Source organism: Odontomachus brunneus, unplaced genomic scaffold (assembly GCF_010583005.1).
Source record: "Odontomachus brunneus isolate Ranch 3 - 2012 unplaced genomic scaffold, Obru_v1 Obru_scaffold_011, whole genome shotgun sequence".
Classification (NCBI taxonomy): Eukaryota; Metazoa; Arthropoda; class Insecta; order Hymenoptera; family Formicidae; genus Odontomachus; species Odontomachus brunneus.
In genome coordinates, this window is record NW_022639461.1 from 2429199 (window position 1) to 2447464 (window position 18266).

Sequence of the window (18266 nt, forward strand, 5' to 3'; positions counted from 1 at the left end):
TAGCTAAAGCAGTAAATTATTTTTAATTGTCCATCTGTAGCAAACTTGCTGCGTTAACTACTTTTCTTACTGTAGGAGCAAATTTTTTTGTTATAAAAAATAGGTTTCTGCAACGAAGAAAAAGTAGCTAACACAACGAATTACATTTAACTATCCATATGTAGCAAATCCTTTTTTTCGTACTGTTAAGATTATTACGCTGGATTGTGCGCATATTTTTATATTGAGAAAAAAGTCTTTTGAGTGAGAAAATAAATATTTTCCTACAACCGCTGCTTTTCATGAAAGCAATTGTTTATTCTATTTAAACGAAATTAAAAATTAAATAAATATATTTTATTTAAACGAAATAAAAAATTAAATAAATATATTATTAGTACCCATCGCGTGAGAATAAATATTTTTTATTAGTCATATTTTTCCTTCAATGTACACGAGTAAACAAGGAATAAAAATGTCTTTCAATCTCTCTCTTCCCTTCTCAATCTTAACTTATCTTTTTGGCTCCACTTATCGCCATATTGAAAGTATACGAACGCTCTATGTGTGTTACATTGTTGGACACAGATTTATCAGCCGAAAGATTTGTAGTTGATGAAACACCGTGAATATAACGACCTGCTCTGTCTCGTCTCGCGGCACGATATATCCAACGATTCTTACCGTATCCGAGATTTCTTCGAAAGCGGACACGCTCGGGTGCATTCCTCCTAGAAAAGCTTTCCGTTACGACACGAAGCACCAGCTCTGAAGCGACATCGTCACGCCACCGCCTAGCCACGACCTAACCCTATTGTCGATCTCACCGGGAATCCGAAGGCTGTCGAACGTCACACGCATCTCAAACGACCAGGTCGAAGAGACTCTCGCGTTCCACTAACTCACCTGGAATCGGGTGAGCGCGCTCGAAGCATTCGTCCGACACTAGAGGCGTCGTTTGCTTGTCAAACCACGAGGAAGAAGATGAGAAAAGATACGGCCGGCCGTTTTCATAAACTGCAAAACCGTTGCGCACACGAAGGTCACGTGCCGAACGTTCGAGCGCACGATTGGCCGACCGAAATGTCCCAAGTTACGATGTAAAGATCTATTCTTTTTAGCTGAACTACCTGAATTGGTGCACACTAAAGGGACGTCTACATTGGAAGTAAGCAGTAAGAAGTAGGAAGTAAGATTAAGAAATTGACCAATCATAGTTGATTATTCTTCTCACATTCGACTATGGTTGGTCAATTTCTTACTCTTACTTCCTACTTACTTCCAATGTAGACATCCCTTAAGTTTAGGACAATAAGTTTAGGGGAAATATATTTTGTTTCATTTTAACTTATTGAATCAGTTCAGACAGTTCAGCTAAAAAGATCTCTTAGCTTCTGTCCCTCGCGTTGAGTATCTTGATTTATGACTTTAGAAAAGAGAGCGAGATGTACGCCCAAATGCCTGCGAAGTATGTCGAAGTAGAAAGATGTCTAAAGAATGGCACAATCGATGATTAATCAATGATTAAGCACATCTTTAAAATACATTCCTTTCTCTCTCTCTCTTTCTCTCTTTCACCCCTTCTCTTTCTCTCTCCCCCTCTCTCTCGCCTCTCTCTTTCGTTCTAATAAATAACCGTAAAATTAATTAATGACACAATAATGAGGAAATGCAGGAAGAATGCGTATTGCGTTAATAATTATTTATTGATTGTTAAAGCAAAAGGAGAATATTCGGAATATTTTAGAGATGTGTTCAATCGATAGCAAGTGTCATTTTTTTTTTATATATGTTTTTGTTCCGACGTACTATGCAGGAATTTTGGGCATGCATTTTCTCGCTTTCGACATCATCAATCAAAAGTTTCATGCGACTTGTTTTTGCACCGTCCATGAGAAATTTATGCTGCAATTCTAAACAGAATCGTAAGATTCGTAAATTGCTCTTGTGAAATTCGTAAAAACTTATGAATAGATCTATAATTTTATATGTATCATATGTTGTACAATCACTTGTAAACATCTATGATTTCACATTTACGATATTTACAAGTGATCGTACAACATATAGAATTGTAGATCTAAGTTCTTACGGATTTTACGAGAACAAGTTACGAGACTTACGATTCTGTTTATAATTGTAGCATTAATACTGAATATTTCGCAATTTCGCATATATAACCTTGTGATAGAAGCAATATACGGAGTGTTTGACGCAAGAGTATTCAAATCAAATTCGTGTCGAAATATCACGAAATTTTACGTAGTTGCTTGAAAAATGGTAGGGGACCTCTTTGATGCGTTCTACTTTGCACACGTACTTTGGGAGCTCTTGCATACTTTAGGAACTCTTGCGTTAGACATCCTATAGAGGACCATTATTCCAGTTCAAATTCATAATAAGTGATTATGTATCCAAATAAAAAACTTATAAATGTTACATATTAGAAAATACTTCCTTCATAGAAGAAAGAATAGTACATTATAAAAACTGATGTGTTAAATTTAATAAATTTTATGTGTCCCAAATCATCCACTCTCATTTATGTGTAAATTTAACACAAAACAAATGTGGTAAAAAGTAACACGCATAATATGTAAAAAATTAACACAAGAATTTAACACTTAAATACCGCCAAGAATCACAGTTTGTGTTAAATTGACATATGTACAATGTTAAATTAACTAAAATAAAACGTTACTTTAACATTTGAAAGAAGTATTAATCTATGGTTTTGATGAAATAAAAATGTTAAATTGACATAATCTATGTCTGACATATTAAATAGGTCAATTTAACACAACCTGTGATTCTTAACGGTAATATTAAAATGTTAAATTTTTGTATTAATTTTTTCCATATTATGCATGTTACTTTTTAACACATTTGTTTTATTAAATTTACACATAAATGAGAGTGGATGATTTGGGACATGAAATTTGTTAAATTTAACACATTAATTTTTATAGTGTATTCGTTTTCATGCTGTTTTATATTCTGAGTAGTGTTGTACGGAGTAAAACGTGGCAAGGTAGTATCATGAAATTAGTTTCAAAAATTCACACTTATTATTTAGATAATGAAAAAAAAACGTATATAAAAACTTAAGTAATTTTGCTTGATAAATAGTGATTTTAAATAACAGCTCCCTTGATGCTCCATTTAAAATATCTATGAGCGCCCTGGAAATACATACCTGATGAATAAACTCTTCAGGCACCTACCGAGCGCGGATCGCAATTAACTAACGAATTTCTCATGCTCCCCTGCGATGTTCTCGAAACGAGCACTTCTTTATCAGCGCGACTACAGCGTTTCGAAGGAATACATGAGGAGGTTACGCAACACGAGCCCTTAATACCATCCGATCGCTGTTGCCGTGTGGATCACAATATCGCCATAAACGTTAAGCGAGCACGCAGAGCGCTAAATCGGCGTCACCGTTACGAACCGCGATAAAGTACAGCGAGACGCGCATGAAGCTACTTGTTTATCTTAATGTTCGCACGATAAAGCAAACGCGTAAACAAGAGAAGCGCGATGAGGTAATCTCGGCGTAGCCGAGCTAGATTAGTCGGTTAGACGTTAACCGGACAATATTGTCTAACAGACCGAGACGCGAGAAAGAGACACTATGCGGCGCGAGCGTGTTTTCTGTTGAACGCGCATCGAGCATTACGTTTGTTTGCGTTGTACATTCGATACTTTTACACCAGACCGCGCGATGACCGATACCCAATGAGAGTCCTCTTCTTTCTAAAGAGAAGCCATAACGGATGTTGTAAAAATGTCGAAAGTGCAAGCAACACGAACAGACCTATTATCCCTCTCGGTCGGCTAACCTAAACACGTACGCGCACCTTACCAGATCGAAGGAATCTCCACGTTGCGACACTTCGTGTCATAAGCCGTAATTATTCCTTTCTCCCACAGCTTCTGCTGCCTCGTCCGCGTCTCTGTGCACTTTCACCGCGTTTTCCTTCGCTCGCTCCGCGCGCCCGGAGCATCGCCGCGTGCTCGAATTACCGTTCACGCTATGCCGAGAGAGTCCCGCGATCGACTTTACCGTATCCTGCGCACAGTTCCCGTGTTCTGTTCGGATGGCTTCGCCACTGAGGCGGATGTTACGTGAAATGTGACGTAGCAGGTGAAAGCACACAAAGAAACGGGGATTCATGGGTAGACTATCGATATCTGAATTTCGACCGCCATCTTCGAAGCTCCTTCGTCATTCAAGCTTCGATTATCGATACGTAGTATGATCTATATTATCGACTTGTGCGAAGAATTGGAAATTTCGAGATCCGTAAGTCCGGATAACCTCTTTCTTAGCAGTCAGCAACGATACTTGCGAGTCTGCTAGAACTCACCACATGTGTCGAGTGGTTTAATTTTAACCTATAAATTTTTTTTGTTCGATATCATCCGTGTAAAATCGGTAAAGAGAAATTTAGGTCAAAGAATGGTTAAAGAGAATGAACATTCTCTTTGTGTGTGTGAGATTGTGAATTTGGAGAATTAAAAATAGTGTGTTATAGAGCCACTTTATCCCAAGAGAGACGGGAGTTAAAAACATTGCGACAAAGTTGCCAAACTATAAAAAAAACAACCGGTGGGCCCGCGTGCACCTGTGGTCTCGAAAAAGTCTCTGAAATCACTTGGAAACTAGGTAAGAGACGAAAACGATCCAAATTCTCCAAATTCGGTACTCATACTCTCTAAATTTCTCGGAGTGCAATTTCACTCAACTATAAAGTGACCACCGAAAGTTGAATATTTTTCGTTCATATCCTCCATTCTGAGTCGTCGAGTGAATATCTTAAAGCATGAATCTCTGACACGCTCCACCGTCACAAAAAACATATATACTTTAATCGATCGAAATATTCGCACATATGGAGTCAGAATCCGCCTTAAGCTCGAGTGAAGTGTTCACTCTTACGACTCCAAGCGGCGATATTTTCACCATCACTTCGAGTGAAAATATCGCCACTTTTCACTCACGTTTTAAGGCGGATTCGAAAGATTTCGAGAGTAAGTGCTGACTATCCGAAGATCTTCCAACGGCCGATAATTGCGCGTCTCACTTACGTGAGAGAGAAGGATTCAGCGATGCGCGCGTAAATTGGCCGAAAGCCCGTCCGAGAGAGGTCGTGCGGGGTGCGCGTAATCTGCGGCTTGAATAAAGAGAGTAAGCGTACCAAAAGCGGGACACTCACGGAGATATGCGAGAAACGAGAGCACCGAGAATTACGTCGTAGTAATCGTGTGGCGGGGAAACACACGCGACCGAGCGAGCGAGAACCGGCGCACACACACAAAGAGAGAGAGAGAGAGAGAGAGAAGGAGAGGGAGAGACATAAGCAGCAGGTAATTCTCACCGGCCAAAGTCGAAAGTATCCGGCATCGCAAGGGCAAACGACCTACTCGTCGAGTCGCTGACATTTTCGAGCGATTTGTTAAACAGCGAATCGGCCGACGCTTCGCGCTCTCTCTTCTCCCAGCCTCTCTTCTTTTTCCGTCTCTACGCGACTAAAAGCGAGTCAAAACGTGATGCGAGTTTATTGACGGTGCAACTCGAGCGCCCACTCGATCCGCCGATCTCGGGTACCCTATTTTCCCCGGCAGCGCGCCGCTGTTATTTTCACCGAGCGTTAATGGTACCCCGCGCGCGTTTGCGTAATGCATTGTCGTGGAAGAAGCGATCACTGGATTACGGCGAGACACCGTTCGCGATCGTTCGCTCCTTCCACAGGCGTGCACACGGCGTCATGGGCGCCCGAGCACTTACCAGATCGAGAGCTGTAGGATTTTCAGCCTTACACGCCTGAGCTTGAAAATCGTATAAACAACTCTGATTATAACGGTAGGGTTACGACGGCTTTAATTATACGATGCTTTCAGTTCTATTCGTAAATCGTGTAACTCTCAACCCAGGGAATGTTCGGGCACCCATGACACCGTGTGTACAGTACGTGCTGTGTTTCTGCGCAGTAATGTTGCACGAGGATATTCGAGGTTCATTTTTCTCTTCTATGCCAAGGCCGCGCATTTAATTTAGCATGCCGGCTTAAGCGTGAACGAAAAACAAATACTCGGTATATTAGAATATCGAGTCCAAGGCTCGAAGATCGGAAACGCAACAAAAGGTACGCGTTGTCTCGTATTTCGGAGATAAAAATAATTCTTTATCATTTTCTTTCTCCTTCTTGCTGTTCCAAGCATCCTTTTCCCTTTTCTAGAAGCGCGCGGTTAGATTAGAATTACGGGCGAATACGATTTCCTAGACTGCATTTTTCTTTTGTTATCTTATCTCGGAAAAAACAGGATTGATTCGTACACGTGTTCGTGAGAGAATGCGTGTGTGTGTGTGTGTGTCCACTTTTTGTCCGCTTCATAAACAAATAAATTAAATGCCATAGAGTATCGGTGATTTTCTTTTGCTCATAATTTGCATATCTCGTTCCATATGGCAGACCTTCACTGGTTGCGTAAACGAAAACTGGAAGAAGGTAAAAAGAAAGAATCGAGCGACGTTAAGTACTCGCTGGAAAATCAGTACCGTAAGCGTTCCACTTCTCTCTCTCTCTCGTCCCCTCTCTCTTAAAAGAAAACCGCTCCGGAATCCACGTCTTGGAATGCACGACAACGACGACGACGACGAGACTCCACTTAGCGTGAACGCAACCTGTCTACCTAACCGATTTCCCCATCGAACGCCGGTTTTTCCTCAACATCCTTGCAACTACGATTCAACAATGTCTGCGTGTTATCGTCAATAATTCAATAACTACAATTAGTAATTAAATATTTTTCAATCTGCCAATTATGTCTGTGTCACATCTTAGTAATTCAATAATTAAATTCCATAAAACATTTATTAGCTATCGCGTATCGTGATGATTATTGTCTAACATCGTAGATATTGCGAAAGGAATATTTTTCATTGCATCTCTCGAAGAAAACGTCCCAGCTGTTTCCGAATCGCGCTCAAATTTCCTCGCGCGGGACACACACAATGTATCGTGGATCGCGATTGAAATCGTTCGGCCGGAAAGGGTTAATCTCCGGGGAGGGATGCCCGAGTCGAGATGAATTTTCTGCTCCGTGTTACTCCAGGCAAAGAGAGAGAGAGAGAGAGAGAGATATCCGACCAGACGTCGACTCGACGTCGCCATCGTAATCCTGTCCACGCTGTTTCCCCCACAACCAGCTTCGCACCTCTCGCCTCTTCCCCGAGATCTCCTCATCGACCGATACTCCGCACGAACGCGCGTTTCCCTCCCCCGTGGCCCCCATTCACCTCCTCCACGATGAACGTAGCTATAGCACGGCGGACTATTGTAGACGCGATCAACATTTCGCTCTTTCGAGACAACGAAGTTGTCGCACGGTTAACAGGGCACAACTTCCGTTGTGCCGTAAACGAGATTGTTCCGTTACGCGCGGTCGACGAAAGTCGAAGGTGACGACCGAGATATATCGACACACAGCGCGGCGATACTAAAATTCCACGTAAACAAGTGCCACCATCGTATAGCTGATACGCGCTACATCGTCATCGTCGTCGTCAGCATCGCCACTGCCGTTGGCGCTGCCGTAAACGGGATTTCCGAAGTCCCCCGTTTGCTTGCGCGTGTCGCGAGCGAAACGTGCCTCCGTCTCGCATTGACGGGTATGCGGGCCGCGCTCCGTTTTCTCGGCTACGAACGATGCTACGAGGATAAACGTACTATCGCGAGAAGAAGATTCACGCCGAGTGCGCGAGAGGTTGTCATAAACGTCGCGACCTTCTGCTCGCGCGGCGCGCAAGACCAAATTTCACGGTTATTATCAGCAAACGGAATACGAGAATGCACCGCGCGCACGATATGTCCCCTTAATTTAAGCTTTTCGTGTTGCACGACGTAAGAAATAACGTTATATAAATTAATACAGCAATGGAAAGTTTTCAAATCGATGCTTTTGCGTGCCTCTCACCTCTCTCTCTGCTTGCTTGCTTTTTAGTATTTTTAAGTGTCAAATACCTAATCTATGATATGAGATCTACAGCTTTAGACTGGATAAATTTCTGAAGAAGGCTAGAGCTACGTCAGATTTTTGCTCGCTCTCCCGTATTGCCGAACCGAGACCTTTAATAGATCCTTCATTGTAGCTTGTTTATGGAACCTGCTGCTTAGCGTAAACTTAAATGCTTTAACACATTCAAAGTCAAGCTATATGAATATCTTTATGCTGAAATTCTGTCACCGACTAATTAGGTTTTCACATTTCTAATCGCTTAATACTTTTCTTCATACTTTTATATTATTTTATAATTTTCTCTTTTCTCTCTTTTATTTATCAATGTAGCTTCCGCCTGTTTATAGAACTTGCTGCTTAACGTAGCCTTAAATGCTTTAACACATTCAAAGTCAAGCTATATGAGTATCTTTATGTTGGAATTCTGCCGACTAATTAGGTTTTCACATTTCTAATCGCTTAATACTTCTCTTCACATTTTTATATTATTTTGTAATATTCTCTTTTCTCTCTTTTATTTAGATACCCTTGAGAGGAAGTTTTCCCAGAGCGCAGAATAAATTTATCTATTTATCTACCTCTCTCCCTTGCTCTCTCTCTCTCTCTCTCTCGATAATTACAGAACGTCGATCGATTATTATCGCAGCCGACAGTTAATCGTGAATTTTCACGAACTTTCGAACGGTAGCCCGCGCATACGTACGATGCGTTTCCATGGAACGGACGGCTCTCGGTAATTCTCGGTTCCGTCGGAAACGCCATGCCGTCTAGAAAGTAACGCTCCACATCGACGACCTTGTTCCTAGGATCTACATGCGCCGCGATCGGCCTCGGCTCGACGGCGTATCCGCGACGATCGAGCACTTTCGGGTTTCCGAGATAATCGCGGCGGCCAGTCGCAGCTGTCAGCTGTCGACGAGGCTGCCGTCCGAGGCGTTCCTTTCGACACGGACGAGAAGAACGCGCACACCAGAATTAATGTCGCTTACAATGTCGACGCGGTTTGCACGGGACTCAGACGCGAGAAAATCACCGCTCCTTCTTCGCGAATTTCGGGCTTCGCACCTCCGCCGAACTCGACTTCCGATGCTGCGTGTGTATTTGGAAAAAAAAAAGTGACCCCTACGTGAAGATAAGCGCGCGACAGCTCCGTCTTCGTGGATCGAAAGCGACGTAATATCTCAACGAGCTTTGGGTTTCCGATGGCACGGATACACGAGAAAGAACGACACGATCACCTTCGCGTGCCACTGGCACCGAAATCCCGTATTTAGGAAAATTATTACACCGGTTTCGATCCTCGCTACGGCACGCCACGCGAAACCGAATACCGTTCCTCCCGTTGGAGAAATACCTGTCTCTCTCTCTCTCCCTCTCTCTCTCTCTCTTTTTATCTCCTCCCCCTCCTTCTCCTCGCACGTTGCTCCCCGTTGAACGATCGATTGATATCGTCGTATCGATCGATGACACTTGGGATGACAGTCGCACGTGGTGAGGTACGTCCTCCGTGTCGCACGTGTGCACTCGCGTTCGTCACGATAACGGCACGGCCGATATGCGCGCGCACTCCTCCGAGCGTGACCGAGTGTGTGTATGTGACAGCGCGTTGCGTGCACGAGTATGGGTGTGCGGCGAGGACATGTAAAAACCACGCGATAAGACGGCGCGTGCACAGTCGCGGCTGGACTGATCGTAGGGGTCGAGCCACAGGTGTCATCAGACGGTGAGCGCTCCCCTTTCCCTTCGCAGGCGATGCCGCTCCTCTGCCCCGCTTGGCACCGGTATCCCCACTCTGAGTCTCTCTCTCTCTCTCTCTCTCTCCCTTCCTCCCTCCCTCCCTCTCTTTCTCTGTCTCTCATGGCACATGTAAGATACGCATTGGTGAAGGCGTTTGTCGCGCCTCTCGCGCTGAGAAACAGGCGCGTGCGTAAGAACGAACCCGGGATGACTGTCAATATCCCGATTGCCAGAAAGTATCGATATCTTCTGCCAGATAGATACACTAAGAAAGAAATACTTGAACGTTTACTTGTGAGAGATATCAAGTTTACTTACATAAATAAACTTTATATCCCAGAAATAAACTGTTCAAGTACTATTTGTCTCTCAGTAGTTTGAGATAAATACACGGAGGATAAATTGCAACGCGCGGGCGCGCGCGTGACAAGTTGATTTGCAGTTTCAGTTGGGTGTAAAAAAAAGTGCCAAGTTGATGAGATAAAACGTTGGTAGTATTCCAAAATTAATGTTTTATTTAAAATACAATAAAATACCCTTTCTTCCAATATATCTACATGCAATTATAGTGTATATAGTACATACAAACTTTCAAGCATAAATTTATGCAAGCTTAAATAGATGCAAAATGTCGTTTTTGGTGATAGTACAAAAATGCTTGGGAGTAATGATACGCTCCCTCTCTAGAGGACAGATAGAGAAAGAGAGATTCCTTCATAGTTCAAATAGATATTTATTCAAAAAACGATGTGTTCGTGACAAAAACATATAACGTCTATTGCTGACGTAACACACATGACGTACACTCTCATTCATTCGGTCGCACTTTCATACTAATTCCTCCCACATCACTATTATTAATCTGTTTCTCCATTTTAGTAAACTTAACATTTACTAATTAATGCATATGTTCTTCTTTTCTGTTTTCTTTATGCTTGTTGTAGAATATTTAATATTTGCTTTTTCTATCTCCACCCATGCCAGGGCTTTATAGCTTGTATGCATACAATGTACCATTGTAATCTTATTATTATTTACTGCTGATTGTGTACGTCTAATTACATGTTGTTGTATGTGATATGGCGACATACCACTGTTATCTCAGCTATACATTACGTAATTTCCCACACGCTTACAAATTCGAGACCTCGTCGAGCGAACAACACGATTTTCCGTTTGACTCTGTGAAAAATATTTATCCATCGCGGTCAAGTATCTAAAGTATACTCTACCGTATACAGCTTCCTTCCTACCGTAGTTTTACGTACTTAGCGTCGTGACGTTACTGCGTCATTTCATTTACAAGAGGATTTGCTTTGCTTTTGCGTGTTATATTCAACACACACATTCACAATCGCTATATATATATATATATATATTCCTCCTCTTTTCTTCCCGAGAAACTACAATTTCTACAAAACAACTCGACATATAATTTGTCTTATCTACAAGTGAAAAAAATGATTTACAGATAACAATTTAAAAGTGTCGCGTAATTACCAGATTGCGGACAGATCCAACAATCTACAAATGCAACATATACACGCTATTCATTAAACTCTGAAAAATCAATGTTTACAAAATATCTTTTCGAAATGAAATCGCGTAAAATAACAAACAACGATCGGAAATTGATTTCGAATATAAATAATCGTTCTTTTTGAAATTTCGAAAATCGAAAAATCTTCCCGCGAAAAATCGTCTACGATCGTCAGATATGCTCTCCTCCGTGTCAATGTCGAACAGGAAAATTCGTGTGCTTAACTCGACCGCAGGTCTCCTCCACAAGCCAAATCTCGCGCGGCTCTCCGGTCGCTCTCGACTTCGTGTGGCGTATCATCTATGAGGCTCACACAGCCGTCTTGGGTAAACGGAACCGAAGCTCCACTTAGTTTCCCTTTCCCGTCGAGGATCCTTCCTTGCGACGAAAATCGTATAATCGTAGTTCACAAGAAAAAGAAAGAGAGAGAAAGAAAGGGAGGAAGGGCGGGGAAGAAAGAGAGAAAGAAAGAGAGTGCGCCATATGTATCATGGTGATCGTCCCGAGAATTGTTTTGTAAAGTCAATGTCCGCCAAACACGCAACTATGCTTCTATAGGAAACAAACTACCCCGTATACTAAACGCTACAACACTGGGATTTAAAAAGAAAGTTCGAGAGCAAATAAAGTTTCATTAGTTTTGATTACAATTTTCGATTACAATTTGGAGTCTCTTTTTCTTCGAGTGTGAGGTGAAGGAGTGGATAGGCTAAAACATAACAAATACCTATGAGTATATTGTTTCTGTTCCCGCTGTGACAAGATCAGGTGCTCAGGAACTTATTAACAGTAACATATAAATAGTTATAGTGATTTCTGTTGTTTATAAGGTTCCGACGAAAGTCGATTATAAATGATTCGTAGAATTTTAAATGTTTGGAAAATACGACACTTTATAATATACTAAGTAATATTAAGTGGTTTAGTATATTATTAGTGTAACTCTGTAATATATACTATTATTAGTAATTCCTCTCACAAGCTTTATTCTCAATATTGTTCCATTGCTAATTCTCCCGCGCTACTAATTGTCTTGTCATATAGTAACATTTAGCAAAAATGATTTAACTCAAAGAGCGCAAATAATTTGAAATTTATCTTAATTTTTCACATTTTACTTTGTATTTCGCTCTACTTGGATAACTTTGTGACGATATTTCGGAAGGATTATGCCGTGTCAACGTATTCGTCGACAGGAGTGTACTATCATGTGTTTTGCCGATTTATCTACAGGACAAAAAAGAAAGTAATTACTCTTCACTTCGCTCTTCCTGTTCGCCAACTGATAATTAACGCAGAATACGATCGTTCATTTCTTGTTCGTTGTATAAAGTCCGAAATAAAAATGCGTCTACAAAACAACCGTTATCTCTGAGTAAAAATTGTGAGGTACGATGATAAAGATACCCGTAGGTGGACCAGTGGCTACCCAACCCCTTCGACTGGTGAATATTTCTACTGTATTGCCGGGCATTTTTGCCCGTGCCCGAATTAAAACTTTATGATTGCACATAAAGTGTATCGCATCTCCGTATCCCTGCGGTTATCATCATTGACGTCTCCGTTGTTAAGTCAATCGTAGTTATTAAGATAGTCTCAAGTCGATGCGGTGTATAAGTGAGTACATATGTGTGTAAGTGAGTGAGTGAGTGAGTGAGTGAGTGAGTGAGTGAGTGAGTGAGTGTGTGTGTGTGTGTGTGTGTGTGTGTGTGTGTATGTAATTTGTCAACCGCCGTCCCCCAGCCAGTTTCTAAGTCAGCGTGGAAAAGAAGGCCTCCCTTCGATCGGTATCGTAAGGCACATATATTTTCGTTACGCCCGAATCTCTCGATACCGAGCCGAAGGCCTGCGTCTCTCGCACGATCGAAGCCGAGACGCGACTCTAGAGAGCTTTCAACCGTTCATTAAACTTGACATTTATGTTTTCGTTCGCGCGCACGAAGGGAAATGTTTTCACCCTCTTATTCTCTTCAGCGAACACTTTTGAAGAATTAATTAATTAAAAAGAGAAGAGTAAAGGATATCAGCTATTACTACTTATCAACATTATCGCCAGCACATTCAACTGATTATCGCCAGCACCACCACCTTAAGGTGGAAGACGTTAGAGGGTATAAAAACTAACGTAATTTACTTTGGCGCGTGTTTACGCAACAACACTTTTTCTTTCGAACGCGCGACGACAAAACTCTCCTACGATTCAACGCTATTGTATATCTTGTCCAACTTTGCCCAAAATACTCGCTATTTCTTCAAAACATTTCACGTAACGTGCGTATAAATGTGGCGGCGTATACATCGCTAAATCGTACCAAAACGGGTATATCTCGTTAAAGCACGCATTGCGATTCTCTCTCCCTCTTTGCTTTGTGTAGCGGCGGGAAACAACGTCAGGTATCGCAATAAATATGACGTAGCGAAAGCTCGGTGACACAGGCATACTGCGTTAGAACCTGGCCCTGATGTAAACGGCCGAGGCGTCGTGTTCACCGTATCCGAGACGCTTAGCGTGCTTGTAGACCTCGTTGGCTGCGGCGGCCAACGGCAAGGGCTGCTCCAGTTGGTCACTCATGCCTAAGGACAGTCTCAGATCCTTCTGCATATGTTGCAAGGGCAATTGAGTGGGAAAGCCACCTTCGATGATAGCTGCGGAATAAAACATTAAAGGTAACATTAATCACGTGCTTTTTTTAATACATTTCGCTAACTACTAAATGCAATCTGATAAAACTACTTCTTTTTCTCTGTGGAATATTGTGTATTATTATCGAAATTATTAGAATTAACAAAATAAATAATTACCAGAGCTATCATAATTATCGCCAATTATCGTTACAACAATTCATTCACATATTTTTTCCAGAGTACGAGCGGGATTGATTCATCAATATACCTTTGCCCTTGTCAAGAATCGCGGGACACGCTAGGGATGTCAACTCGAGAACTTCCAAAACATCTTTTTGCTGAAGTCCAGCACGATCCGCGAGTGCCATACTCTCTGCCAGGCCGGCCAATGTCACGCCGGCCATAAGTTGAAGCACAAGGTTCATCTTGGAAGCATTGCCTACTTCGCCAAGATAAAAACTGTTCTTGCCCATAGCCTCGAAGCAAGATTGACATTCGTCGAATAGTGACCGGTCTCCAGCAGCCAGGATCACAAGGGTTCCTTCTTGAGCCTGCGTTTTGCTGCCCTGCACTTGCGCTTCCAGGTAACGTCCCCCTTTACCGTTAATTGCTTCGGCGATGTCCTGAGACGTCTCCGCGTCTATACCCGTCATCTCGACATAGCTCTTTTCGGATGTTATTTCCGTCAATACGCCGCAATTGCCAAACACCATCTAGAAAATATTTTCAATTAGCGCCGTAGGAATGTGAGCGCGTAATAAAGGGGATCACGTCGGAGGACAAATATGATCCTCGAGAAATTTTCTTAGAAGTTTGAAAGCCTACATCTTTTGCAGCTTGCGGATCGGCCACGCAGGAGAAAGTGATGTCAGCTGCCAATACAACGTCGGATGGTGTCAAACCTTGCTCGGCGCCCGCTTTTACGAAATCTACACACTGCAACGGAAAACGGTGGTACGAATTATTTTTATTCTATTCGTTTATATCATTTTGCTTTACCTATGTCGTAACGCGTACGTTTAATTTAATTGATTATGCAAATAGAAACATTGTGCTTTCATTGAAAGCTTTCTTTTGATATCATTTATATTGCGCATTTTCAATTTGAACATTGGCGATCGCGAAACGAATATAATTTTATTTGGTTTATAATCCGTTAATATAATTTTAATTAGTTTATAATCCGTTTAATTTTTAATGTGGCGAGTAATGACGCGTTGCGGTAAAATTATTTTTGCGCTTATTCGCATAAATGAATCGGAAATTGAACTCAACGAGATTATCAGAATTCACTCGTGTCCACGCGGGGAATTCTCCCCGCGACGGAGCGAAAATCAATGCCACGGCGGCATCTGTCGCGTGACCGTGCAGTCACGAGTGAGTTCAACCGGCGCCGACAGATGTCGCCACCGCGAGAAGCCGAGCGCCATTCGAGTCGTACCGTTCGTCACATAACCGTCCCGTTTCCGATACGACGAAGGAAGCGTTCTCGTCGCACCGGCCACATCAGCAAACGACGCCATTGCCAGCCGCAGAGTTTTCCCAGATCTTCGCGTGGATCGCGAATATTCGTTGCGAATCCGCCGTCGCATCGCGCCCAACACTCTCGTTCCTGGATAAATTTCGGGATGGGAGCCGAAGGAGTCGCGGGCGAGGCATGTCCAGGAATCTTCTGGAAGTTTCGAATGCTCTATCCCGACGCAAGAAATATGGCGAATGGCCGCTGAGCGGCCCGTGTTTGCCTTCGCGTTGGCTCGCAGGGCAGCTTCGAGCGCGAAGCCGTTCGCGAGGAAATGTCAGACCAGGTCTCTACACAAGTGACTTCCGAGATTGACTTTTCATCGTGTACGAGGTCAACGAGTCGTCAAAGACGCAGTTTGTTGTATTACGTCGGCGACGGATTGATTTCGTCACGTGTCCGGTCACGTCGCCACGACGCATTCTTTTCTCCGTCCGCCGAGATCGATGGAGAATATCGGTCGGCTCCTATTTTCGTCGAGATCCGAAATCTGTTTGTCCGATCTCTCGCAGCGGCTACACGCCCGCCCCTGGCACGTTTATTCCGGAGTCAACGGTCGACGCCATGCGTTGTGCCGTCTGTGTGCGTGCGTGCGTGCGTGCGTGCCGTTTCGAGAGCACAGCAAGATCGCACCTTGACGCGCAGGAAGCTCGTGTTTCCCCACCGTTCCGTATCGCATTGTTGTGACCCGACGTTGAAAGAATTAGCTTGAAATTATCTCGAGATGAGCTGTATATCGCGAGTCTTATCGCAAGCCGTATCAAATGTGACTCGGGTTGCATATCGAGTAATATGGCAGATTACGTGTCAGATACACTCTAAATTTGATGAGTCTTATATAATTTTATACGTCGAGTGGAACGATAAGTGCAGACTTACGCTTAGGAAGGCACCGAACATTCGCGCAGACAGCACGAGCGTGTCCTATCTACTTATTCCTATCTCATCTGGTGTATTATTATGACAAAGAAAGAAATTAAATGTGTTTATATAGAGAAAGTCTGACGAAAACATGAAACTCTCGTGTAAATTAGGTCAATCTGAACAAAAAATTTCTCCATTTTACTAACAATCACGTAAAATCTTGTAGTATTAATTAGGTAAATCTGAACAAAAAAATTCTCCATTTTACAATCACGTAAAATCTTGTATTATTAATACAAAAAGATTTGTGAATAATCATGTGCCATGCGGCAAATGATGCCTGCTGTTATATGTTTCTGGATTAAGCTGCATAAAAATGTCCTCTACCATTTTGCAAGTAACCACATGAATCCTTGAGTTATTGATTAAAACAGATTCGAAGCCAATCGCACGGCATTAATCAATCTTCTTTAGGAACTCAAATATCTACGTGATTATTTGAAAAATCGTTGAGGACACTTTTTTGCTCAGTTTAACTTAACCTAATCCACACATACGACAGCAGTCGTCGCTATCACAGCTCATTTCCTGTTCATAACGTATACTCTCTTTCTCTCACTCACACACACTCTCTCACATCAATCTTCCTTAATTAATTTTACGTGGTTGCAAAATGGTAGAAGAATTTTTTGTTCAATTTTACCTAATTTCCATGTACGCACTAGAGTTTCATGTGCATCGTTAAATATCCTCTGTGTGTGTGTGTGTATGCGCGTGCGCGCGCGCGTGTGTGTGTGTGTGTACAGGGTGTCTCACATCTCCTTCGGCATTTTGTGGAGACGTAGAACAGGTTGAGGTAAACATAAAAGTCCTAATACCGTTTTGCGATATTCGCAATAATTATCGAGATATTAATTGCAGGAAATTTGTGAATAATCATGCAGGATATGGTAAATGAGTTATAATAGCGACGACTGCCGTCGTGTACTTATACTTTAGGTCAAATTGAACAAAAAAGTCCTCTATCATTTTGCAAATAATCACATAGATTTTTAATTATTAATTAAAGGAGATGAGTACATTATCACGCAAAATCGTGCAATAATCTTCTTTAATTAATAATTAAAAATCTATGTGATTATTTGGAAAATTGTAGAGGACTTTTTTGTTCAATTTGATCTAAAGTATAAGTACGACGGCAGTCGTCGCTGCTATAACTCATTTACCATATTCTGCATGATCATTTACAAGTTTTCTACAATTAATATCTCGATAATTAATACGAATATCGCAAAACGGTATAGGACTTTTATGTTCACCTCAACCTGTTCTACGTCCCTACAAAATGCCCGGAGGAGAGAGTGTGAGACACCCTGTATATATATGTGTTCGTTTGCGATATATGTTCGTTAACGAGCTGCGATAAAAAAAACAAAAAGATATAATTCGTGAGCAAACTCGTCCCCATATGCGTACTGAATAAATAATCTACAGATTAGATTAAAAATTCGGTACTTTCATTTCCACTGATAGACAGATGGTGGAGACGCAAATTTGTCGAAATTGCGTTCGTCCTTCACGCATAGTCATTAATAACGCGGCTTTCTCGCTGTTTTTTTTTTCACGTTTCCTCGACTCTTGGTGAAAAGTAGCGTCCCGTTTCGTCGCGGTCTACTTCGAGAATATTACATCCAATATTCACGTTCTACTGTGCGATGTACTTTTCGTCATTTTCATCGGCGTTCGCGAAAATCACACAAAGATTCTATCGTCTTAACATACATATAGCACACTATTCTGCCACGATCGTTATTAGCTTTGAGTCAATCGGCGTTTAACATTCGTGACCTCCCGTGTAATGATTCACGCTGACGTCGGCCATCTTACGGTTATGAATTCTAATAAAAGTTTACAGGCATCATCTGACGATGTAACGTAACGCGAATGCGGTGTGTTCTCATACTGACATTCTCGAGGCTC

General features: G+C 42.1%; 2 protein-coding genes across 5 annotated transcripts in view; both read right to left on the bottom strand.

The window, feature by feature from the left end:
- The window catches only part of LOC116840654 (AF4/FMR2 family member 4-like), a 303805-nt gene extending 294131 nt beyond the window's left edge, over positions 1-9674 (bottom strand). For all 4 annotated transcript variants that reach the window (XM_032807618.1, XM_032807615.1, XM_032807616.1 and 1 more), the window contains exon 1: positions 9356-9674. The gene's annotated coding sequence lies outside the window, so the exon portion shown is untranslated. The remainder of the gene's footprint in view (positions 1-9355) is intronic.
- A 777-nt stretch (positions 9675-10451) lies between these two features.
- The window catches only part of LOC116840771 (putative oxidoreductase GLYR1 homolog), a 40950-nt gene continuing 33135 nt past the window's right edge, over positions 10452-18266 (bottom strand). Inside the window, exons 8-10 of the mRNA XM_032807937.1 lie at positions 14729-14839; positions 14172-14616; positions 10452-13924 (exon numbers count right to left, since the gene is read on the bottom strand). Of these exons, the coding sequence (XP_032663828.1) occupies positions 13725-13924; positions 14172-14616; positions 14729-14839 (756 nt within the window). The 3' untranslated portion in view covers positions 10452-13724. The remainder of the gene's footprint in view (positions 13925-14171; positions 14617-14728; positions 14840-18266) is intronic.